Below are 26,071 nucleotides of genomic sequence, written 5' to 3'. Positions count from 1 at the left end.
CAGGTTGACAGAGTGCGCAAGAACATGGCAAATGGGATACAATGTGGGGAAATTTGTGAAGTTATCCACTTTGGTGGGAAAAACAAAAAAGCAGGATATGTTTTGAATAGTGAGCAACTGGGAAATGTTTGCATTCGGAGGGGCCTGGGTGTCCTTGTGCATGAATCACAGAAAGTTGACTGCAGGTACAGCAAGCAATTAGGAAAGCATAAATGATATGTTAGCTTTTTCTACAAAGGGATTAAAGTATAAGAGTAAAGACATCTACTGCAATTATACAGGGCCCTGGTGAGACTGCACCTGGAGTATTGTGTACAGTTTTGGTCTCCTTGCCTAAGGAAGGATATACTTCCCATTGAGGATGTTGTATATGCAGACTATGGATGTACTCTCTGTGTGGTTGCAAAAGATGGAGACTTGTTTACCTGATGTACTATCAATAAGGTTTACACTGTGTATATACTATGCTGGCACCACTAGAGGGTGCAACTGGTGGAGACCGGGGTTTCCTGCCCTGGTGGCAGGGCTCAGTATAAAAGGCTGTTCACCATGCTTATGCCTCACTCTGGTGTTACGAATAAAGGACCAAGGTCACTACAGTTTGAGTACAACATATTGCCTCATGGAGTCATTCATAAGCACATCACAGCCATAATAGAGGGAATGCAACGAAGGTTCACCAGATGGATTCCTGGGATGAGGGGATTGTCTTATGAGGAGAGATTGAGTAGACTCTGCCTATATTCCCTCGAGTTTAGAACAATGAGAAGTAATCTCATTGAAACATTCTTAAGAGGCTTGACGGAGTTAATGCTGCGAAGATGTTTCCCCCGGGCTGGGAAGTCTGGAACCAGGGGTCACAGTCTCAGGATAAGGACTGAGATAAGGAGCAATTTCTTCACTCAGAGGGTGGTGAATCTCTGGAATTCTCTACTCCAGAGGGCTGTGGAGGCTCAGTCGTTGAGTATACTCAAGACAGAGATCGATAAATTTTTGGGAACTAAGTGAATCAAGGGATATTGGGATAATGCAGGAAAGTGTAGTTGAGATCAGAGATCAGCCATGATCTTGTTTAATGGTGGAGCAGGCTCGAGGGGTTCCTAATTCTTCTTTTCTTATGTTTCGGATATCCCAAAGCTCTTCCCAGGCAATGAAATACTTTTGGAGTGTAGTCACTGTTGTAATGTAGGAAACGCGGCAGCCAATTTGCGCACAGCAAGCTCCCACAGACAGCAACTTGATAATGACCAGATCATCTGTTTCAGTGATGTTGATTGAGGGATAAATATTGGCCCCAGAACACCAGGGATAACTCCACTTCTCTTCGAAATAGTGCCATGGGATCTTTTACGTCCACCTGAGAGAGCAGTCGGGGCCTCGATTTAAAGTCTCATCTGAAAGACGACACCTCCGACAGTGCAGCGCCCCCTCAGCACTGCACTGGAGTGTCAGCCTGGATTTATGTGCTCAAGCCTCTGGAGTGGGATTTGAACCCACAACCTTCTGTGCTACGCACTGAGCCACGGCTGACAGCTAGCGATACACTATTGTAATACTGCCCCCCCCTGCAGCTCCTCCCCCCCCCCCCACCATCCCCCGTTCCCCCCCTGCACCCCCCCCCGTTCCCCCCCTCGCACCCCGTCCCGTTCCCCCCCCCCCCACCATCCCGCGTTCCCCCCCTGCACCCCCCCCCGTTCCCCCCCTCGCACCCCGTCCCGTTCCCCCCCCCCCCACCGTACCCCATCCTGCACCCCGTCCCGTTCCCCTCCCCGCGCCCCGTCCCGTTCTCCCCCCCCCCCGTTCCCCCCCCCGCACCTCGTCCCGTTCCCCCCCCCGCGCCCCGTCCCGTTCTCCCCCCCCCCCCCACCGTACCCCATCCTGCACCCCGTCCCGTTCCCCCTCGCACCCCGTCCCGTTCCCCCCCCCGCACCCCGTCCCGTTCCCCCCCGCACCCTGTCCCGTTCTCCCCCCCCCCCCCCCCCCCACCGTACCCCATCTTGCACCCCGTCCCGTTCCCCCCCCCCGCACCCAGTCCCATTCTTCCCCCCCCGCACTCATCCCGTTCCCCCCCCCGCACTCATCCCGTTCCCCCCCCCCCGCACCCCGTCCCGTTTCCACCCCCCCCACCGTACCCCATCCTGCACCCTGTCCCGTTCTCCCCCCCCCCCCCCACCGTACCCCGTCCCGTTTCCCCCCTGCACCCCGTCCCGTTCCCCCCCCCCCCACCGTACCCCATCCTGCACCCCGTCCCGTTTCCACCCCCCCCACCGTACCCCATCCTGCACCCCGTCCCGTTCCCCCCCCGCACCCCGTCCCATTCTCCCCCCCCCCCGCACTCGTCCCGTTCCCCCCCCCGCACCCTGTCCCGTTCTCCCCCCCCCCCCACCGTACCCCATCCTGCACCCCGTCCCGTACCCCCCTCTGCACTCCCCCCCCCCCCTGCACCCCATCCCGCACCCGCACCCCATCCTGTTTCCACCCCGCCCCCAACCGTACCCCATGCTGCACCCCCACCCCCACCGGGAGTTAGATATGGCCCTTACGGCTAAAGGGATCAAGGGGTATGGAGAGAAAGCAGGAAAGGGGTACTGAGGGAATAATCAGCCATGATCTTATTGAATGGTGGTGCAGGCTCGAAGGGCCGAATGGCCGACTCCTGCACCTATTTTCTATGTTTCTATGTTTCTACTGTCCAGGATCCCTGGTACGTTGTGTGGCTCGCTGCTGTCTGTAGTTCCCCCACCGGCCAATTGGCGGCTACACAATGCAATAACCGCGCACGTGTGGAGATGTGAATGGATCGTGTCACCTCTTAAAGGGGCCGCGCACCCAAACAAAAATGACACGTACCATTGCCAGATTCGGCCCTTTTTGCGTCAGCTTGATATATTTTTTATGCATTGCATCTAATAGCAGTATCGGATCTAACCACCTTTGCCTTAAGTTTATCTCTCTTTTTTGAATCCCACAGTCCGGTGCGTGAGGAATACCTCGGAATACTTTGCTAGCAGGTTGTTCAAGGCAATGAAGGTAAAGGAATAAACTTGTCCTGCAGTTACACAACGTCTCATTACATCTACCGACGTTCCTAAGCGCTCTGCTCCCGCTCTGCCTCTGGTCATATATTCAGATGCAGGATCCAGTTTGCACACAGCAAGATCTGACAGTCAGCATTGAAACAAATAACTTTGTATTTCTGTAGTGCCTTTCATGACCTCTGGACAGTGCGGCACTCCCTCCGTACTGTCCCTCCGAAAGTGCGGCGCTCCCTCCGTACTGTCCCTCCGACAGTGCGGCGCTCCCTCCGTACTGCCCCTCCGACAGTGCGGCGCTCCCTCCGTACTGCCCCTCCGACAGTGCGGCGCTCCCTCAGTACTGCCCTCCGACAGTGCGGCGCTCCCTCCGTACTGCCCCTCCGACAGTGCGGCGCTCCCTCCGTACTGCCCCTCCGACAGTGCGGCGCTCCCTCCGTACTGCCCCTCCGACAGTGCGGCGCTCCCTCCGTACTACCCCTCCGACAGTGCGGCGCTCCCTCCGTACTGCCCCTCCGACAGTGCGGCGCTCCCTCCGTACTGCCCCTCCGACAGTGCGGCGCTCCCTCAGGTACTGCCCCTCCGACAGTGCGGCGCTCCCTCCGTACTGCCCCTCCGACAGTGCGGCGCTCCCTCCGTACTGCCCCTCCGACAGTGCGGCGCTCCCTCCGTACTGCCCCTCCGACAGTGCGGCGCTCCCTCCGTACTGCCCCTCCGACAGTGCGGCGTTCCCTCCGTACTGCCCCTCTGACAGTCCGGCGCTCCCTCAGCACTGCACTGGGAGTGTCAGCGTAGATTTATGTGCCCAAGTCCCTGGAATGGGACTTGAACCCACAACCTTCTGACTCTGAAGCGAGAGACATAGAGAGTACTGCCCACTGAGTACCGAGTGACACCTGGAGGTGTGAAGGGAGGGCCTATCGGAGGCTGAGCGTCCCATGTATTGTGCCCAGCGGGAGACCACGGTCCATTCACAGGACGGGTGAAGACTCCAAAAGTGAACCGTTTGCGGAATGAACAGTGGCTGAGGTGTCTCTCTCTCTCTTCTCATGTGCAGGGTATGGGTACGAGGGACAACACTCTGATCCGAATCATGGTGTCCCGTAGTGAGATCGACATGTTGGACATCAGGGAGGAGTTTCGGAAGAAGTACGAGAAGTCGCTGCACAATATGATCAGGGTGAGTGCCAGCGTTTGGATCGCAGGCGGGTTTCTGCAACCCTTGGGTCGGACCGCCGGCCAATCGGTGTCAGCCATTGACAACAGATTGCAGCCCCAAAATATCTGGGGGAACATTGGTGTATGTGTGTGTGTGTGTGTGTCTGTCTCTGTCTGTCTGTGTGTTGTGTGTGTGTGTCTGTCTCTGTCTGTCTGTGTGTTTCTGCGTGTGTGTGTGTTTCTGCGTGTGTGTGTGTTTCTGCGTGTGTGTGTGTGTTTCTGCGTGCGTGTGTGTGTTTCTGCGTGTGTGTGTTTCTGCGTGTGTGTGTTTCTGCGTGTGTGTGTTTCTGCGTGTGTGTTTCTGCGTGTGTGTGTGTTTCTGCATGTGTGTGTTTCTGCGTGTGTGTGTGTGTCTGTCTCTGTCTGTCTGTGTGTTGTGTGTGTGTGTGTGCTTCTGTGTGTGTGTGTCTGTCTGTGTGTGTGTATGTGCGCCTGTGTGTGTGTGCGCCTGTGTGTGTGCGTGCGTCTGTCTGTTTGTGTGTGTATGTGCGCCTGTGTGTGTGTGTGTGTGTGTGTGTGTGTGTGTGTGTGTGTCGGGCGAGGAGCACATCAGGCCTGAATACAATGCTCCCGCCCCTCCGCCCCCAATGGTCAATCTGCCGGCTGGCACTCGTTGTGTTGTGAGAAATGGCCACTGGGTTGAGATACCCGAGAGCGGGCAGCACCCATGGAATGAAAGCGTATGTCAGCGCGACTGAGCGAGACCGCCTCACCAGTCCGGCTCCACCGCCAGAAGTTGAGGAGTGGGCCAAAGACGGCCAGGACGTGGCAGACAGCTCCCGCCCGCGCTCCCGCTTTGAGCAGCTGGCGAGTGACGGACTCTCAAACCCGTCGGCCGGCCCGTGTCGCGAGGCGAGAAGAAACTGCGGGGGCGGGGGCGGCAAGGAACGCAATGACCAGCTCACCCCGTCCGGCGCTGCCAATGCTGCAACAGCAGGCGAGGAGGGGCGGGGGCAGGGGAGCGGGTTCCGAGCCAAGTATCGACCCGCCATCTTGTTTCACTGCTGTCTTCTTCCTTCCAGAGCGACACCTCCGGGGATTACAAGCGAGCGCTGCTGCGGCTTTGCGGGGGCGATGACGAGTAAGTCCCTTCACCCTCCCGCCCTCCCTCGTGTGTTTAATGAGGGTCAGCGCGGTGTGCGTCACAGTCTCCGATCCTCCCTCCCCCCCCACAATACTGCGGCCATTTGCAATCCGTTTGGAGGATTTAGGATTTGAGAACAGGAGCAAGGATGTCTCGCTACAGTTATACAAGGCCTTGGTGAGACCGCACCTGGAGTATTGTGAGCAGTTTTTGTCTCCTTACCTAAGAAAGGATATACTTGCCATAGAGGGAGTGCAGTGAAGGTTCACCAGACTGATTCCTGGGATGGCAGGACTGTAGTATGAGGAGAGATTGGGTCGACTAGGCCTGTATTCACTAGAGTTTAGAAGAATGAGAGGGGATCTCATTGAAAGGTATAAAATTCTGACGGGGTTGGATAGACTGGATGCGGGGAGGATGTTTCCCCGGGGCTGGGAAGTCTAGAACAAGGGGTCACAGTCTCAGGATACGGGGTAGGAAATTTAGGACCGAGATGAGGAGAAATGTTTTCACTCAGAGGGTGGTGAACCTGTGGAATTCTCTACCACAGAAGGCTGTGGAGACCAAGTCACTGAATAAATTTAAGAGGGAGACAGATAGATTTCTAGATACAAAAGGCATCAAGGGGTATGGGGAGAAAGTGGGAATATGGTGTTGGATAGAGGATCAGCCATGATCATATTGAATGGTGGTGCAGACTCGATGGGCCGAATGGCCTACTACTGCTCCTAGTTTCTATGTTTCTATGTTTGACGGCGCAGATATTAAGGCAGATGTTAACAAAACGCTGTCAAGTACTGGGGCATAAAAGGCAGGCCTGTCATACCCTGAAAGGGGAAGAGATAGGTTAAAGGATTCGATTGGGTAGATAGAGAGATAAACTGTATCCTCTGGTGGGGGCAGTCCAGGCGACATTACCTTAGAATTAAAGCCCGGCCGTTCAGGGGTGATGTCAGGAAGCACTTCTTCACACAGAGGGCAGTGGGAATCTGTGACCCTCTCCCCCAAAAAACTGTTGAGTTTGGGGTCAATTGAAAATTTCAAAACTGGGATGAAAGATTTTTTTTAGGTAAGGGTATTAAGGGCGACGGAACCAAGGTGGGTAGATGGAGTTAAGTTACAGATCAGCCGTGATCTCAGTGAATGGCGGAACAGGCTCGAGGGGCTGAATGGCCTCCTCCTGTTCCCATGTTCCTGGGCGATGGTCACAGGGGAGCTCTGATTATGGAATCAGAAAACTTGAATACGGAGCAATTCAATCAGTTTCTGCTTCTTTCTACATTGTATGGCTGTGTTTAAGTTCCATTGGAGGTCAGTCCTGGTACAATGAAAGGGACCTCAATTTTCCTGCACCCTAGGGCTTAATGGGAACTAGTGGGATAATGGAGATTGTCCAAATTGTGATCCTTCACAGAAAGCTCAGCAAAATCCTCGACACTGGAATCGGGACAAACCAAGGATAAAGAGTCGCGTTGGGTCGGAGTCGGGTCGGTCAGATGGGAATGACGGTTGGTAATGAGGGTGTCACAATGAAGCAACATCTTGCTTAAGGCTTTGCCCCGTGAAGGTTGTAGCAGGGGAGTGGCTAGTGCAGACCTGCTGTCAATAGGATACAGCAACAACCTGCTTCTAGAAAGTGCCTTTGATGTAGTAAAACATCCCAAGGTCCTTCACAGAAGTGTCATCAAAACAAATATGATACTGAGCCACATAAGGAGATAGCATGGTCAACGAGGTAGGTTTGAAGGGGCATCTTAAAGGAAGGGGAGGGGTAGAGAGGCGGAGAGGTTTAGGGAGAGAGTTCCAGAGCTTGGGGCCCAGGCAGCTGAAGGCACGGCCACCGATGGTGGAGCGATGGAAATTGGCGATGCTCAAGAGGGCAGAATTGGAGGATCACAGAGATCGTGGAGAGTTGAAAGGCTGGCGGAGATTACAGAGATAGGGAGGGATTTGATAACAAAGATGAGAATTTTAAAATCGAGGCGTTGCCGGACCGGAAGTCAATGTAGGTCAGCGAGCACAGGGGGTGATGGGTGAGCGGGACTTGGTGCGAGTTAGGACACGGGGCAGTGAGCACAGGGGGTGATGGGTGAGTGGGACTTGGTGCGAGTTAAGACACGGGGCAGCGAGCACAGGGGGTAATGGGTGAGCGGGACACAGTGCGAGTTAGGACACGGGGCAGCGAGCACAGGGGGTGATGGGTAAGCGGGACTTGGTGTGAGTTAGGACACGGGGCAGCGAGCACAGGGGGTGATGGGTGAGCGGGACTCGGTGCGAGTTAGGACACGGGGCAGCGAGCACAGGGGGTGATGGGTGAGCGGGACTCGGTGTGAGTTAGGACACGGGGCAGTGAGCACAGGGGGTGATGGGTGAGTGGGACTCGGTGCGAGTTAGGACACGGGGCAGTGAGCACAGGGGGTGATGGGTGAGCGGGACTCGGTGCGAGTTAGGACGGGGCACAGGGGGTGATGGGTGAGCGGGACTCGGTGTGAGTTAGGACACGGGGCAGTGAGCACAGTGGGTGATGGGTGAGCGGGACTTGGTGCGAGTTAGGACACGGGGCAGCAGAGTTTTAGGATGAGCTCAAGTTTACGAAGGGTGGAAGATGGGAGGCCAGGCTGGAGTGTGTTGGAACAGTCAAGTATCGAGGTAACAATGGCGGGTATGAGGGTTTTGGCAGCGGATAGGCTGGGGCAGGGGCTGTGTCTGGCGACGTTAGAGGTGGAAATCGGCAGTTTTGGTGACGGTGCAGATATACGGTGGGAAGCTCATCTCTGGGTCAGATATGTCCCGTGTGTTCCCTCTGTTACTCTCGGAGTCCTGTTCCTGTCCTGGGCCTCACTACATGTACTGTTTGCTTATGGTTGCAGTGCTGCCGGTGAATTTTTCCCTGAAGCCGCTCAGGTTGCCTATCAGATTTGGGAACTCAGCGCCTCTCAGCGAATCGAGGTTTGGTTTACACACACTTGGCTTCAGCCCACCCCCACTCTCTCTCTAACCCCCTCCCCCCCCACCCCCAACCCCCTCCCCTTCCCCACACCACCCGCTCGATCCAAGCTTGCGATTGGTCTGTTCCTACGACACACACAACTCGGAACTTAAAGAGACAGTAGTAACCGGTCGAGTTCCCTTAAGAGTTCTTGGGGAGCTTAAATTTTGGAGGGCAATCAAAAATGTGTTGATTGGAATGTGCCTCCGGTGCAGCACGAGGGAAGCCGTGAATGCGACAATTTGCATTAGAAAGAACTTGCATTTCTCTAGCGCCTTTTATGACCATAGGACGTCCTCAAGCTCCTTACAGCCAATGAAGAACTGTTAGGTAGGGAAATGCGGCAGTCAATATAACGTTAACCCAGTCTCTCTGTTGAGTGCTGGGCACCTTGTATTAGACTCTCAGTTAAGGTGTCCACCTCTGTTGTCTTTGAGAGAGAGGCTCCGACCTGCGTGAGAACCCCAGCGGCAGGTCGGGGCCGTAAAAGGAGCGGCGAGCAGCGGCCATGGGCAGCGTGGCGGTGTACCGCGGCAAGGTACAGCGCGAGCTGGTACAGGAGGGCGACGGCAGCGAAGAGTGACATCATCAAGGTCCAGGTCGGTGATTGGAGCGCGGGCTGGTACAGCAGGAGCGGCGAGGTCGGGGCGAAGGAGCGGCGAGAGATTGTAGAGGGACGTGATCGGGGCCCAGGAGAGGCGTGAGTTCGGGGCCAGGGGCCCAGGGGCAGCACGGGCCCAGCCCACACTGCGATATGTGTTCGCACTAGGTCCGTGCAGCAGAGCTGGTCTCCAGTCGTCCTGGTTAACCCTTGCCACTGGACCAAGACCGAGCTCTGTCAAGCCCGTGTGGTGGCTGGTGTGCAACGGTCACCCCACGTTAAAAAAATCCACACACAGGCATCTTCCACCCTTCAACATGTAGTTCGGGATCTGGAATATTAGGTCTGATAGGTCCTTACTACACAGTATAAATGCACACGAGGCCCATGCTTGAGAGGTGGTCAGTCTGTGACCTGTCCTTTATTCCTTAGCACTCAAGTGATGGAAGTGGGTGGAGCTTCCCCTTTTATACCTGAAGGTCCAGGTTAGGAGTGTCTCCCACAAGTTCACCACCTAGTGGTCATTGTTCTCACAGTGTACAACTTAGGTCAGATTATATATGGGTTACAATGCTGGTTGAATACATGACAAGGTCCTTCATTGAAACATCTGTGAACTCATCCCTTTTTTGGCGTGGAAGCAAGTCATCCTCGATACGAGGGACCGCCTATGAAGATGACTTTGAGAGGCGATTGGATGCCTATCACAGCACCTTGGGGCCATGTAGAGAGTTTAAATCTGTGACCCCCATTAAGTCTGAAATTGGTCCCTTTCATCTATCCATAAAAATGGAACTTAAAGCAGGCCTGCTTGCATCCGAAGAAAATATTTCGAGAGTAAACTATTTAGATCAACATATTACATTTTTGAGAGAATGTCTAATAAGTTGCCCACAGTCAGTTAATGAATGAAAGGTTTTTGTTTTAAGATATACAAAATGGCGACAGAGTTGGGAGAGAGACTTCAGAAACTCACTCCACAGCACCACCTGCTGGCCACAGCCCTCAATTACATCGTCACAGCCAAGTTTTTACATACAGGATTTCCATTCTCAGAGTTTACATCGGCAAATTACTGATCTAAATTCGTGACAACAGAAAACACGCGCCTACACAAGATTTAAAAAAAATAAATGATTTTATTTTAGATGCGATAAAAGTGTCTCAATGCCTGAAATCTTTTGCGATGCCTAGCGAACACTGGGGTACTGTCTCTTTAAGGGAAGAAATTGACTTGCTGGTGCCTTTTGCTGTTCTACTAACACTGCTCTGCCGACGTTCACAATAGGTTGGAATGCAAGATTGCCCGCCAACATCTACTGATTCTTGCTCACTAATACCCCTCTCTAACCAAAGGACCCTCCCCTGTCTTACTGTGTCGCTGCTTAATAAATCGACTCAACCCCTCCCCTGCACAATCGTGTGGAGTGTCATATACAGTTTCAATCCATGATCAGAGTGTGTTACTGGGGTGGACGCAGGGTCCGAGTGCCCTGTGTGTTACTGGGGTGGACGCAGGGTCCTAGTGCCCTGTGTGTTACTGGGGTGGACGCAGGGTCCTAGTGCCCTGTGTGTTACTGGGGTGGACGCAGGGTCCTAGTGCCCTGTGTGTTACTGGGGTGGGCGCAGGGTCCTAGTGCCCTGTGTGTTACTGGGGTGGGCGCAGGGTCCTAGTGCCCTGTGTGTTACTGGGGTGGGCGCAGGGTCCTAGTGCCCTGTGTGTTACTGGGGTGGGCGCAGGGTCCTATTGCCCTGTGTGTTACTGGGGTGGACGCAGGGTCCTGGTGCCCTGTGTGTTACTGGGGTGGACGCAGGGTCCTGGTGCCCTGTGTGTTACTGGGGTGGACGCAGGGTCCTGGTGCCCTGTGTGTTACTGGGGTGGACGCAGGGTCCTGGTGCCCTGTGTGTTACTGGGGTGGACGCAGGGTCCTCGTGCCCTGTGTGTTACTGGGGTGGACGCAGGGTCCTAGTGCCCTGTGTGTTACTGGGGTGGACGCAGGGTCCTAGTGCCCTGTGTGTTACTGGGGTGGACGCAGGGTCCTGGTGCCCTGTGTGTTACTGGGGTGGACGCAGGGTCCTGGTGCCCTGTGTGTTACTGAGGTGGACACAGGGTCCTAGTGCCCTGTGTGTTACTGGGGTGGACGCAGGGTCCTAGTGCCCTGTGTGTTACTAGAGCGTACCATCCAGACCCCAGTTTTCACACCTTGTTTGTGTTTGGATAGCTGGTATCAGCCTATGCTACTGTGGTGTTCCATTTGATGTCAGTTCCCCTGAGCTAGGTTGGATGGGGGGAAAAGGCAGTTTATCTCTATCCATTGACGCCTGCTGAATCCATCTGAATGGGTGGATCTGTGATGCCCACTACAGTCAAATAGTACAGTGACAAAGAATAGCCACTTGGGGCGAGATTTTGAGCTCATCCAGAAACAATCAGTGCCTTTGAGAAAAGAAGATAAAATATGAGTTACGTGTGGCATGGTACTGCACAGAAGGCGGCCATTCGGCCCATCGTGCTTGTGCTGGCTCTTTGAAAGAGCGATCCAGTTAGTCCCACTCCCTCCTGCTTTTTCCTCACAGCCCTGCAATTTATTTTCCTTTCCAAGTATTTACCCAGTTCCCTTTTGAAAGTTACTATTGAATCTGCTCCCACCGCCCTTTCAAGCAGCGCGTTCCCGATCACAACAACTCGCTGCGTAAAAAAATAAAGTCTCCCCATATTTTCGAACAGTGCAGGCATGCCGCCATTTAAAAAAAAAAAAAAATGTTCCTGGGATGTGGGCGTCGCTGGCAAGGCCGGCATTTATTGCCCATCCCTAACTGCCCCTTGAGAAGGTGGTGGTGAGCCGCCTTCTTGAACCGCTGCAGTCCGTGTGGTGAAGGTGCTCCCACAGTGCTGTTAGGGAGGGAGTTCCAGGATTGTGACCCAGCGACGATGAAGGAACGGCCGATATATTTCCCAGTCGGGATGGTGTGTGACTGGGAGGGGAACGTGGAGGTGGTGGTGTTCCCATGCGCCTGCTGCCCTTGTCCTTCTAGGTGGTAGAGGCCGTGGGTTTGGGAGGTGCTGTCGGAGAAGCCTTGGTGAGTTGCTGCAGTGCATCTTGTAGATGGTGCACACTGCAGCCACGGTGCGCCGGTGGTGGAGGGAGTGAGTGTTGAAGGTGGTGGATGGGGTGCTGATCAAGCGGCTGCTTTGTCCTGGATGGTGTCGAGTTTCTTGAGTGTTGTTGGAGCTGCAACTCATCCAGGCAAGTGGAGAGTGTTCCATCACACTCCTGACTCCAGGCCATGTGCAGGGACAGAGGGGTGCAGGGCATGTCCTCCAAGAGGTTGATGCTCACTGCTCCCCCAACCCCCACCCCCACCCCCCGCCCCCCTCCCCCTCCCCCTGCCCTCCAGCTCCACCTCACTCCTCAACACTCCACTCTCACTTACCAACACAGTCTTATCTCTTCCCCAACAGCTGAAGGGGACAGTGCGTGCAGCTCCCGACTTCAAGCCAGAAGTGGACGCCAAGGCACTCCGCAAAGCGATGAAAGGATTCGGTCAGTGTTTAACCACAGAGAACGTTCCAGAACCGAAACAGGCCATTCGGCCCATCAGGACAGCGCTGGTGTTTATATTCTTTCCCGCTCTCTGCTCCCCCCACCCCCCCCCCGCACCGCAAGCTAACCAGTCCGATCCCACGCGTGCAGCGGTGATAATGAACTAATAATTCGGAGAGCACGAGTTCAAATCCCATCGCAATGGGCTTTTTGGGAATGTAAATTTGTTTGCAGAAAATACCTGGGAAATATTTTAAAAAATAGCAGCAGTAACAGAAAGACTTGCATTTATATAGCGCCTTTCATGACCACCGGATGTCCCAAGGCGCTTTGCAGCCAATGAAGTACTTTTTGGAATGGGAATGTGGGAAACTCAGCAGCCAATTTGCGCACAGCAAGCTCCCACAGACAGCAATGTTTTTAGTGATGTTGGTTGAAGGATAAATATTGGCCCCAGGACACTGGGGAGAACTCCCTTGCTCTTTGTTGAATTATTGCCATAGGATCTTTTCTGCTCACCTCAGAGGGCAGACGGGCCTCAATTGAATGTCCTCTCTGAAAGACGGCACCTCAGTACTGCCCCTCCGACAGCGTGACGCTCCCTCAGTACTGCCCCTCCGACAGCGTGACGCTCCCTCAGTACTGCCCCTCCGACAGCGTGACGCTCCCTCAGTACTGCCCCTCCGACAGTGCAGCACTCGCTCAGTACTGCCCCTCCGACAGCGTGACGCTCCCTCAGTACTGCCCCTCCGACAGTGCAGTGCTCCCTCAGTACTGCCCCTCCGACAGCGTGACGCTCCCTCAGTACTGCCCCTCCGACAGTGCAGCACTCGCTCAGTACTGCCTCTCCGACAGCGTGACGCTCCCTCAGTACTGCCCCTCCGACAGTGCGATGCTCCCTCAGTACTGCCCCTCCGACAGCCCGACGCTTCCTCAGTACTGCCCCTCCGACAGTGCAGCGCTCCCTCAGTACTGCCCCTCCGACAGTGCAGCGCTTGCTCAGTACTGCCCCTCCGTCAGTGCAGCATTCCCTCAGTACTGTCCCTCCGACAGTGCGGTGCTCCCTCAGCAATGCCCCTCCGACAGTGCGGCGCTCCCTCAGTACTGCCCCTCCGACAGTGCGGCGCTCCCTCAGTACTGCCCCTCCGACAGTGCAGCTCTCCCTCAGTACTGCCCCTCCGACAGTACGGCGCTCCCTCAGTACTGCCCCTCCGACAGTGCAGCGCTCCCTCAGTACTGCCCCTCCGACAGTACGGCGCTCCCTCAGTACTGCCCCTCTGACAGTGCGGCGCTCCCTCAGTACTGCCCCTCCGACAGTGCAGCACTCCCTCAGTACTGCCCCTCCGACAGTGCAGCACTCCCTCAGTACTGCCCCTCCGACAGTGCAGCACTCCCTCAGTACTGCCCCTCCGAGGGTGCAGCGTTCCCTCAGTACTGGCACGGGGAGAGTCAGCATGGGGGTACGTGTTCAAGTCTCTGTACTGGGGGCTTGCAGCCACAACCTTCATGAGTCCGGCGAGGGAGAGAGTGCTGCCCCCTGACCCACGGCTGACTCTAAAGCACGTGGGTTCCAGAGGCAGCCGGACGTGTTGAGAGAGTGGTGGGGTTGATGGCTTATGGTGCACAGGTATTGGAAAGGGACGGTCTGTACAGATTTAATTGCCTTTGCCTGTTCCTGTGTCTGGGAGACGGTGTGTTCAGTGGATTTTTGGGGGGAATGAATGTTTAACGTATCCCGTCTGGTTTCTCATTTCAGGCACAGATGAAGAAATGATCATCAACATAATCACCCAGAGAAGCAACACGCAGAGGCAGCAACTGCGACAGCAGTTCAAGTCCCAGCTGGGCAGGGTAGGTCACTTGTCCTACACTGGGTGTCTACCCCCTCATATAGCCTAGAGTCCCACAGCACTCAGACGCTGTTCAGCTCATCGTGCCTCTACCTGCTCTTTGAAAGAGCGTTCCCTTTAGTCTCACTCAGCAACAACAAGAAATTACATTTATCATCATCATAGGCAGTCCCTCGGAATCGAGGAAGACTTGCTTCCACTCCTGAAGTGAGTTCTCAGGTGACTGAACAGTCCAATACGGGAATTACAGTCCCTGTCACAGGTGGGACAGACAGTGGTTGAGGGAAGGGGTGGGTGGAGAGTCTGGTTTGCCGCACGCTCCTTCCGCTGCCTGCGCTTGGTTTCTGCATGCTCTCGGCGACGAGACTCGAGGTGCTCAGCGCCCTCCCGGATGCACTTCCTCCACTTAGGGCAGTCTCTGGCCAGGGACTCCCAGGTGTCGGTGGGGATGTTGCACTTTATCAGGGAGGCTTTGAGGGTGTCCCTGTAACGTTTCTTCTGCTCACTTGGGGTTCGCTTGCTGTGTAGGAGTTCCGAGTAGAGCACTTGCTTTGGGAGTATTGTGTCTGGCATGTGGACAATGTGGCCCGACCAGCGGAGCTGATCGAGTGTGGTCAGTGCTTCGATGCTGGGGATGTTGGCCTGGTCGAGGACGCTAATGTTGGTGCGTCTGTCCTCCCCGGGGATTTGTAGGATCTTGCGGAGAGAGCGTTGGTGGTATTTCTCCAACGATTTATATACATTTATATAGTGCCTGAAACGTAGTAAAACATCCCAAGGCCCTTCACAGGAGTGTTATCAAACACCGAGCCACATAAGGAGATATTAGGACAGGTGATTAAACATTTCCCCATAACCCTGTGAATGTTTAGTTTTCAAGTATTTATCCAATTCCCTTTTGAATGTTATTCGTGAGTAAGCTGCCCTTTCAAGCAGCGCATTCAACATCATTGCAGACAATTAAATCATCCATGTCTTTGTTACCTCTTGACTTGACTATTTCAATGCATTGCTGGCTGGCCTCCCACATTCTACCCAAGTAAAGTAGAGGTGATCCAAAACTCAGCTGCCCCGTGTCCTAACTCGCACCAAGTCCCGCTCACCCATCACCCCCTGTGCTCGCTGCACCGTGTCCTAACTCGCACCAAGTCCCGCTCACCCATCACCCCCTGTGCTCACTGCCCCGTGTCCTAACTCGCACCCAGTCCCGCTCACCCATCACCCCCTGTGCTCGCTGCCCCGTGTCCTAACTCGCACCAAGTCCCGCTCACCCATCACCCCCTGTGCTCGCTGCACCGTGTCCTAACTCGCACCAAGTCCCGCTCACCCATCACCCCCTGTGCTCACTGCCTGTGTCCTAACTCGCACCAAGTCCCGCTCACCCATCACCCCCTGTGCTCGCTGACCTACATTGGCTCCTGGTTAAGCAACGCCTCAGTTCCAAAATTCTCATCGTTGTTTGCAAATCCCTCCATGGCCCTCGCCCCTCCCTATCTCTGTAATCTCCTCCAGCCCCACACGCCCCCGAGATATCTGCACTCCTCAAATTCTGCCCTCTTGAGCGTCCCTGATTATAATCGCTCCACCATCGGTGGCTGTGCCTTCTGTTGCCTGGGCCCCAAGCTCTGGAACTCCCTCCCTAAACCTCTCCGCCTCTCTACCTCTCTTCCCTCCTTTGATCAAGCTTTTGGACATCTGTTCTAATTTCTTCTTATGTGGCTTTGTGTCAAATTTTTGTCTTATGACACTCCTGTGAAGTACCTTGGGACGTTTTACTACGTTACAGGTGCTATATAAATACAAGTTGTTGTTGTAGTTATACAGGAATTTGCAGAGATCTGCAGTACCTGCAGATGCCTCCGGGTGGCGGTGTTGATTCTGTGCGGCAGTGCCACCAGCAGGCTTACAATGGTACTGCAGCCTCTGATTTGATGATTCTTTAAGTTGCCACATGATGAGCAGGAAGTCATGGTGTATACAAGGTCTTACAAATATGGTTAACATGAGCTTAATCGAATTTGTGGAATATTTTACCAGGATGGTCATTGAAGCAGCCGTGGGTTCAAGAGGCAATTAGTAAATTAGTAGTAGTTCTGCAGAGCAAAGGAGTTGAGAGCTATGCGGAGAAGTTGGGTGTGTGGGTTAGAGGGATCTGGGGAGAAGGTGGGATTGAGGGATCTGGGGAGCAGGTGGGATTGAGGGATCTGGGGAGAAGGTGGGTGGGTGGGGTTCCAACTATCAAAGAGGCTGGATACGGGCCTTTTCCTTAAATGTTCCTCTTTTAAAGTCTCAGGATAAGTGAGCTATGTGTGGGATAAACTGTGTAATGTGAACAGGTGTACGGGTGCATTGTAATCCCAAGATGTTTGAAAATGAATAATGGAGTGAGGGAGAGAGTGGGATTAGACTGGGTGGGATATTAAAGGGTACGGGGAGTGAGGGGGAGAGTGAGATTAGGCTGGGTGGGATATTAAAGGGTACGGGGAGTGAGGGGGAGAGTGAGATTAGACTGGGTGGGATATTAAAGGGTACGGGGACTGAGGGGGAGAGTGGGATTAGGCTGGGTGGATATTAAAGGGTACGGGGAGTGAGGGGAGAGTGGGATTAGGCTGGGTGGGATATTAAAGGGTACGGGGACTGAGGGGGAGAGTGGGATTAGGCTGGGTGGGATATTAAAGGGTACGGGGACTGAGGGGGAGAGTGGGATTAGGCTGGGTGGGATATTAAAGGGTACAGGGAGTGAGGGGGAGAGTGAGATTAGGCTGGGTGTGATATTAAAGGGTACGGGGCGTGAGGGGGAGAGTGGGATTAGGCTGGGTGGGGTATTAAAGGGTACGGGGCGTGAGGGGGAGAGTGGGATTAGGCTGGGTGCCTTGTTGCGATAAACACCAGCACAGAGATGATGGTCCAAGTGGGTCTAGCTCCATGCTTTGATTGCACTGTGATGCGGTAAAACCATGTTACGCCCTTTGTCACTAAAGCTTTTTTTTAATCCAACTGCTTCCCTGGTAGGATCTGATGGCAGACCTGAAATCCGAGGTTGGTGGCCCTTTGCAGAAGATCATTCTGGGCTTGATGATGACTCCAGCTCAATTCGATGCCAAGCAGTGTCAGAAGGCCATCAAGGTACAATGCAGTCTGTATGTTCCCATCTGCCTAGAACAGAACCGAACACAGGAGGGCCTTCGGCCCGTCGAGTCTGCATCTACATTGGGATATTAAAGGGTGCGGGGAGTGAGGGGGAGAGTGGGATTAGACTGGGTGGGGTATTAAAGGGTGAGGGGAGAGTGGGATTAGGCTGGGTGGGGTATTAAAGGGTGTGGGGAGTGAGGGGAGAGTGGGATTAGGCTGAGTGGGATATTAAAGGGTGCAGGGAGTGAGGGGAGAGTGGGATTAGGCTGAGTGGGATATTAAAGGGTGCGGGGAGTGAGGGGGAGAGTGGGATTAGACGGAGTGGGATATTAAAGGGTACGGGGAGTGAGGGGGAGAGTGGGATTAGACTGGGTGGGATATTAAAGGGTACGGGGAGTGAGGGGGAGAGTGGGATTAGACTGGGTGGGATATTAAAGGGTACGGGGAGTGAGGGGGGAGAGTGGGATTAGACTGGGTGGGATATTAAAGGGTACGGGGAGTGAGGGGAAAGTGGGATTAGACTGGGTGGGATATTAAAGGGTATGGGGAGTGAGGGGGGAGTGGGATTAGACTGGGTGGGGTATTTAAAGGTGAGGAAGCCTGTTTTCAGACCTCTGTGACGAGGCTGTTAACTATGCCCATTGGGAAATGCATCAGGATGGGTTCTCCCTTTATTCCACAGGGAAAAGAAAGAACTTGCATTTCTATAGCACCTTTCACAACCTTAGGATATCCCAAAGTGTTTTAAGGTCAGTGAAGTTCTCTTGGAGTGTAGTCACTGTTGGAATCTAGGAAACGTGGCAGCCAATTTGCGCACAGCAAGCTCTCACACACAGAAGTCAGGTAATGACTGGATAATCTGTTCCAATGATGTTGGTTGAGGATAAATATTGACCCAGGATACCAGTGAAGAACTCCCCTGCTCCTCTTCCAAATAGTGCCATGGGATCTTTTACGTCCGCCTGAGAGGGAAGATGGGTCGGCAGTTTAAACGTCTCACCCGAAAGAGGGTATCTCCAATAGTGCGGCACTCCCTCGGCACTGCACTGGGAGTGTCAGTCTGGATTTTGTGCTCGAGGCTCGGGAGCGGGACTCCAGAGTATATTCAAGGCTGAGATCGATAGATTTTTGGGCACGAAGGGAATCGAGCGACAGGGAGATCGGGCGGGAAAGTGGAGCTGAGGTCGAAGATCAGCCATGATCTTATTGAATGGCAGAGCAGGCTCGAGGGGCCGAATGGCCGACTCCTGCTCCTAATTCTAATGTTCTTCTGTTCTTATCTTGCGCAGGGTGCTGGCACTGATGAAAGGGCACTGATCGAAATCTTGACCACAAGGACAAACCAGGAGATCAGAGATATCAGTGAAGCGTACAAGGATGGTGAGTAATATCCTCATCATAGGCAGTCCCTCGGAATCGAGGAAGACTTGCTTCCACTTTAAAAGTGAGTTCTCAGGTGACTGAACAGTCCAATACGAGAATTACAGTCCCTGTCACAGGTGGGACAGACAGTGGTTGAGGGAAGGGGAGGGTGGGACTGGTTTGCCGCACGCTCCTTCCGCTGCCTGCGCTTGGTTTCTGCATGCTCTCGGCGACGAGACTCGAGGTGCTCAGCGCCCTCTCGGATGCACTTCCTCCACTTAGGGCGGACTGGTCTTTGGCCAGGGACTCCCAGGTGTGAGTGGGGATGTTGCATTTGATCAGGGAGGCTTTGAGGGTGTACCTTGTAACGTTTCCTTTGCCCACCTGGGGCTCGCTTGCCGTGAAGGAGTTCCGAGTAGAGCGCTTGCTTTGGGAATCTCGCGTCGGGCATGCGGACAATGTGGCCCCGCCCAGCGGTGAGTAATACCACACGATGCGTGACCTTTTGTTTCCCGGGAGGTGGGGGCAGGTATTGGGTTGGATTTTCCCGTCCTTTGCGCCCGGGAGCGGCGGGAAAGGCAGCGGTGAGGTCTCTGGCGCCCCGCTGTGATCCTCCGGTCGGGTTTTGCGGTGGCGCGGAGCAGGACCACCGGGGAGGGGCTGTGCTGGGTGGTGACACCGTCCGACATGTGACCCGAACCCGAATTGTGCGCCTGGAATCACGCCTCGCAATGACCGCCTGGCAAAGCAGCCATACCGGCGACGGTGAACATAAGACCATAACATAAGAACATAAGAATTAGGAACAGGAGCAGGCCATCTAGCCCCTCGAGCCTGCTCCGCCATTCAACAAGATCATGGCTGATCTGGCCGTGGACTCAGCTCCACTTACCCGCCCGCTCCCCATAACCCTTAATTCCCTTATTGGTTAAAAATCTATCTCTCTGTGACTTGAAAACATTCAATGAGCTAGCCTCAACTGCTTCCTTGGGCAGAGAATTCCACAGATTCACAACCCTCTGGGAGAAGAAATTCCTTCTCAACTCGGTTTTAAATTGGCTCCCCCATATTTTGAGGCTGTGCCCCCTAGTTCTAGTCTCCCCGACCAGTGGAAACAACCTCTCTGCCTCTATCTTGTCTGTCCCTTTCATTATTTTAAATGTTTCTATAAGATCACCCCTCATCCTTCTAAACTCCAACGAGTAAAGATCCAGTCTACTCAATCTATCATCATAAGGTAACCCCCTCATCTCCGGAATCAGCCTAGTGAATCGTCTCTGTACCCCCTCCAAAGCGAGTATATCCTTCCTAAAGTAAGGTGACCAAAACTGCACGCAGTACTCCAGGTGCGGCCTTACCAATACCCTATACAGTTGCAGCAGGACCTCCCTGCTTTTGTACTCCATCCCTCTCGCAATGAAGGCCAACATTCCATTCGCCTTCCTGATTACTTGCTGCACCTGCAAACTAACTTTTTGGGATTCATGCATAAGGTGAGGACGGTAAATTGCTGTAACGGTAAAGCGCGAGCGTTTGTTCTCTCAATATCTTTTGTGATTTGTGTTGTGGTGGCGTGGGCAATGTTTTGGGAATGTTTTTGTGGAGTTTATTTGAAGGTTTCCCCCCACAGACCTCTCTTGGCGCACTCCTGTCCCGACACTTTCATTTGCGAGTTTCCCATTTCCCGCATCAAAAGTTGTACAACGCCTCCCTTTGTGCGGGGCCCAGATTACCTAAACTTAAATACCAAAGCGCAAACTATTCCCGGCCGGTAACTTTCCCGCCCTGCCTCATGCTACTGTTCCATGTCCGTTTTATATCATTTTCCTTTTGCCCCCTGCACATACCATCATGAAGCAGCTCAGAGTGAGCACTTCAGATTAAGAAGGGAAGTTTTACCCAAAGGACTACTAATGTTTGTGGAATTAATTCATAAAATCACAGAACGGTTACAGCAAAGAAGGAGGCCATTCGGCCCGTCGAGCCTGTGCCGGCTCTCTGCAAGAGCACTTCAGCCAGTCCCACTCCCCCCCGCCCTTTCCCAGTAGCCCTGCAATTTTTTTTCCTTCAGGTACTTATCCAACTCTCCTTTGAAAGCCACGATTGAGTCTGCCTCCAGCGCCCTCTCTGGCCGCGCATTCCAGATCCTAACCACTCGCTGCGTAAAAACGTTTTTCCTCAAGTCGCCTTTGGTTCTTCTGCCAATCGCCTTAAATCTGTGTCCTCTGGTTCCCGACCCTTCCACCAATGGGAACAGTTTCTCTCTCGATCGACTCTGTCCAGACCACTCATGATTTTGAACACTTCGATCAAATCTCCTCTCAACCTTCTCTGCTCCAAGGAGAACAACCCCAGCTTCTCCAGTCTATCCACGTCACTGAAGTCCCTCATCCCTGGAACCATTCTCGGGAATCTCCTCTGCTCCCTCTCTAAGGCCTTCACATCCTTCCTAAAGTACGGTGCCCAGAATTGGACACAATACTCCAGTTGAGGCCGAACCAGTGTTTTATAAAGGTTCATCATAACTTCCTTGCTTTTGTACTCTATGCCTCTATTTATGAAGCCCAGGATCCTGTAAGCTTTTTTAACCTGCCCTGCCACCTTCAACGATTTGTGCACACACACCCCCAGGTCTCTCTGTTCATGCAACCCACTTTAGGATTGTAGCCTTTAGTTTATATTGCCTCTCCTCATTCTTCCGACCAAAATGTATCACTTTGCACTTTTCTGCATTAAATTTCATCTGCCACATGTCCGCCCATTCCACCAGCCTGTCTGTGTCTTCCTGAAGACTATCTCTATCCTCCTCACTGTTCATTATACTTCCAGATTTTGTGTCATTTGCAAATTTTGAGATAGTGCCCTGTACACCCAAGCCCAAGTCATTAATATACATCAGGAAAAGCAGTGGTCCCAGTATTGACCCCTGGGGAACACCACTGTATACCTTCCTCCAGTCCGAGAAACAACCGTTCACCTCTACTCTCTGTTTCCTGTCACTGAACCAATCCCGTATCCATGCTGCCACTGCCCCTTTTATTCCATGGGCTTCAACTTTGCTGGCAAGCCTATTATGTGGCACTTTGTCGAACACCTTTTGGAAATCCATGTATACTACATCAACCGCATTGCCCTCATCAACCCTCTCTGTTACCTTTATCAAAACACTCGATCAACTTAGTTAAACACGATTTCTTTTTTTCACAAATCTGTGCTGGCTTTCCTTAATTAATCCACACTTGTCCAAGTGACTGTTAATTTTGTCCCTGATTATTGTTTCTAAAAGCTTCCCCACTACCGAGGTTAAACTGACCGGTCTGTAGTTGCTGTGTTTATCCTTGCACCCTTTTTTCAACAAGGCTGTAACATTTGCAATTCTCTAGTCCTCTGGCACCAGCCCCGTATCAAAGGAGGATTGAAAGATTCTGGCCAGTTACCTCCGCAATTTCCTCCTTTACTTCTCTCAGCATCCTAGGATGCACCTTAGGAAGTGGGCCGGGGAACGTGGGTTCCAAGCCGATAAAGAAGGAAAGACTTGCATTTCTATAGCGCCTTTTACGTCGTCCCAAAGCACTTTACAGCTAACAGAGTACTTTTGGAGTGTAGTCACTGTTGTAATGTAGGAAACACAGCAGTCAATTTGCACACAGCAAGCTCCCACAAACAGTAATGTGATAATGACCCGATCATCTGCTTTTTTAGTGATGTTTTACGTGTTGATTGAAGGATAAATATTGGCACCAGGACACCGTGGATAACTCGAAATAGTGCCATGGGATCTTTTACATCCATTTCAGAGAGCAGACGGGGCCTCAGTTTAACGTCTCGTCCTTGAGAGGGCACCTCCAACAGTGCGGCTCTCTCTCAGTACTGCCCCTCTGACAGTGCAGCGCTCCCTCAGTACTGCCCCTCTGACAGTGCAGCGCTCCCTCAGTACTGCCCCTCTGACAGTGTGGCACTCCCTCAGTACTGCCCCTCCGACAGTGCAGCATTCCCTCAGTACTGGCTCTCCGACAGTGCGGCGCTCCCTCAGTACTGCCCCTCCGACAGTGCGGCACTCCCTCAGTACTGCCCCTCTGACAGTGCGGCGCTCCCTCAGTACTGCCCCTCTGACAGTGCGATACTCCCTCAGTACTGCCCCTCCGACAGTGCGGCGCTCCCTCAGTACTGCTCCTCCGACAGTGCAGCGCCCCCCTCAGTACTGCCCCTCTGACAGTGCGGCGCTCCCTCAGTACTGCCCCTCTGACAGTGCGGCACTCCCTCAGTACTGCCCCTCTGACAGTGCGGCGCTCCCTCAGTACTGCCCCTCCGACAGTGCGGCACTCCCTCAGTACTGCCCCTCTGACAGTGCGGGGCTCCCTCAGTACTGCACTGGGAGTGTCAGTCAGGATTTTTGTGGTCCAGTCTCTGGAGCGGGACTTGAACCCACGACCTTCTGACTCAGAGGTGATAATACTCCCCACGCAGTGTGTTTCATATTATTGTCGCGTTACACTAACCCTATCTGCTATTCCTGTTTTTCCCCTGCAGCCTATCACAGTAGCTTGGAGGACGACCTGAGCTCTGACACGTCCGGTCACTTCAAGAGACTCCTGATCTCGCTGATCCAGGTAAGAGTGAAATAAAGGCTCACAGTCGAACTATTCTCCCTCTGAAATCCGACTCACTTTACTCTCTACCCCAGGCCCACGTCCTCACTTGTCCTTTCTCAGCCTAAACCTTCAATCCTGGCATTCTTTTCCACAGGAGCTGTAACTAAAGGGTTAAAATATAAAACTGCTGCTGCACTAAGCCCTAGTTAGATCAAAAGAACTTAAGAAATAGGAGCAGGAGTCGGCCATTCGGCCCCTTGAGCCTGCTCCGCCATTCAATGAGATCATGGCTGATCTGATCTTGGCCTCAACTCCACTTCCCTGCCCACTTTCCATACCTTGACTCCCTCCAGACCACACCTGGAGCACTGTGTACAGTTCTGGGCACCACACCTTAGCAAGGATATATTGGCCTTGGAAGGAACGCAGCACAGATTCACCAGACTGTTACCCGGGCTCCAAGGGTTAGATTGTGAGGGGAGATTACACAAGCTCGGCTTGTACTGTATTCCCTGGAATATGGAAGGTTAAAGGGCGATCAGATTATGGTTGTTAGGATTTTGAAAGGAACGGATAGAATAGTTAGAGAGAAACGTTCTCCGCTGGTGTAGGATAAGGAGACATAGCCTTAAAATCGGAGCCAGGCTGTTCAGGAGAGAAGGTAAGTGTAATGCATTTGCTTCGTGGGGTCTTTGCTTAAGAATTCGTAGCAACACATTGCTGTGAAGAACGAGTTGGTTTATTAACAAAGGTTTAACAATCACACTACACGTTACCCGAGCTGCGAGGGAACATCAGCGGCAGGTCGGGGCTATAAATAGAGCGGCGAGCAGCGGCCATGGGCAGCGTGGCGGTGTACCGCGGCAAGGTACAGCGCGAGCTGGTGCAGGAGGGAGACGGCAGCGAGGAGTGACGTCATCAAGGTCCGGGTCGGTGATTGGAGCGTGGGCAGGTACAGCAGGAGCGGCGAGGTCGGGGCGAAGGAGCAGGGAGCGACTGTGGAGGGAGGTGATCGGGGCCCAGGGGAGGCGCGAGTTCGGGGCCCAGGAGAGGCGAGGGCCCCAGGGGCAGCACGGGGCCCAGCCCACACTGTGCGATATGTGTGGGCACACTAGGTCCGTGCAGCAGAGCAGGTCTCCAGTCGTCCTGGTTGACCCTTGCCACTGGACCAAGACCTCGCTCTGTCAAGCCCCGTGTGGTGGCTGGTGTGCAACGGTCACCCCACGTTAAAAAAACCCACGCACAGGCATCTTCCACCCTTCAGGATGTAGTTCGGGATCCGGAATATTAGGTCCTTCATTGAAACACATGTGAACTCATCCTGTTTTGGCCTGGAAGCAAGTCATCCTCGTTTCGAGGGACTGCCTATGATGATGATGACACATTACCAGTTCATCCACTCGGCTCACACCTGCATACCTCATCGTGGATGACCCAGACCCAACTGGCTGGGGTTTTATTGAGTCTTGTCACTCACAATGCAACAGCTCGATAAACCTGTGAGGATTCTCAGCGGGGGGCATACATTACAGAAGGAAATACTGCTTCGTGCCGAGAGTGGTAGAAGTGTGGATCCCCTCTCCCACAGAAAGCTGCAGATGTTAGCTCAATTAATTTTACATCTGAGATCGATATGTTTTTTTGCTAGACAAAGGGTATTCAGGGATATCGAGCCAAGGGGGGGTTGGCGGATGGAGTTAGGTGGGAGATCAGACAATAATCTCATTGAATGGCGGAGTAGGCTCGAGGGGCTGAATGGCCACCTCCTGTTCCTAGGAGTTTGACGCCCACAGTCCTGGGTTCAAGAGGCCATTTGACATCACGATTATAATCGCATCCTCACCCAGCGTGTATTGTGCAGCAGGGTATTGTCGGAGAGAAATCGGGAGTGGGAACCCTATCTGATTTATATTGTTTTACATTTTCCCTGGACCAGAGACCAAGTGGAACTCCCTACTTTAGTGCTTTGGAAAGGGTATTGGGAGGTGCTTCATAAAAAAGGAGGAATATTTAAGGACATATGGAGTGAGCAGGAGAGTGGGATTAGACTAGGCGGATGAGGTGCGTGGGGGAGGGAGGGGGTAACACTGGCACGGATTGGATGGGCCGAATGGCCTCTTTCTGTGCTGGAGCATGCTGTGATTTTAAGGCCCCCCCCCCACCCCGACCCTTGAACCTCCTCACCGAAACCTCCGGCAATTGCGGTACCAGGTTCCTGCCACTGTGTGTCGCTGGCTCACTTTCCAATACATGCAAGATTCTGAGGGGGATTGACAGGGTAGATACAGGGAGGTTGTTCCCCCCCGGGCTGGGGAGTCTAGAGCCAGGGGGGTCACAGTCTCAGGATAAGGGGGACGGCCATTTAGGTCTGAGATGAGGAGAACTTTCTTCACTCAGAGGGTGATGGATCTTTGGAATTCTCTGCCCCTGAGAGCTGTGGAAGCTCAGTCTGAGTAGATTCAAGGCGAGATCGATAGATTTTTGGACTCTCGGGGAATCCAGGGTTATGGGGATCGGGCGGGAAAGTGGAGTTGAGTTCGAAGATCAGCCAGGCTCGAGGGAGCGTGTGGCCGACTCCTGCTCCTAATTCTTGTGTTCTGATGTTCGCACTCCTCTCCCAAGGGTGCTGATTCATAGAAAGGAATATAGGAACAGGAGAAGGCCAT

General features: G+C 53.5%; 1 protein-coding gene across 4 annotated transcripts in view; it reads left to right on the top strand.

Annotated features, from left to right (window-relative positions):
• Window positions 1-26,071, top strand: part of anxa6 (annexin A6) — a 149,693-nt gene that overhangs the window by 101,631 nt on the left and 21,991 nt on the right. For all 4 annotated transcript variants that reach the window (XM_070878000.1, XM_070877997.1, XM_070877999.1 and 1 more), the window contains 9 exons: window positions 2,972-3,030; window positions 4,090-4,212; window positions 5,273-5,331; window positions 8,205-8,283; window positions 12,388-12,469; window positions 14,226-14,320; window positions 17,332-17,445; window positions 18,741-18,831; window positions 23,344-23,423. In XM_070878000.1, coding sequence (XP_070734101.1) covers window positions 2,972-3,030; window positions 4,090-4,212; window positions 5,273-5,331; window positions 8,205-8,283; window positions 12,388-12,469; window positions 14,226-14,320; window positions 17,332-17,445; window positions 18,741-18,831; window positions 23,344-23,423 — 782 coding nt within the window. The remainder of the gene's footprint in view (window positions 1-2,971; window positions 3,031-4,089; window positions 4,213-5,272; window positions 5,332-8,204; window positions 8,284-12,387; window positions 12,470-14,225; window positions 14,321-17,331; window positions 17,446-18,740; window positions 18,832-23,343; window positions 23,424-26,071) is intronic.

Source organism: Pristiophorus japonicus, chromosome 4 (genome assembly GCF_044704955.1).
Source record: "Pristiophorus japonicus isolate sPriJap1 chromosome 4, sPriJap1.hap1, whole genome shotgun sequence".
NCBI classification, from domain to species: Eukaryota; Metazoa; Chordata; class Chondrichthyes; family Pristiophoridae; genus Pristiophorus; species Pristiophorus japonicus.
This window is presented reverse-complemented; position numbering and strand designations above follow the sequence as displayed.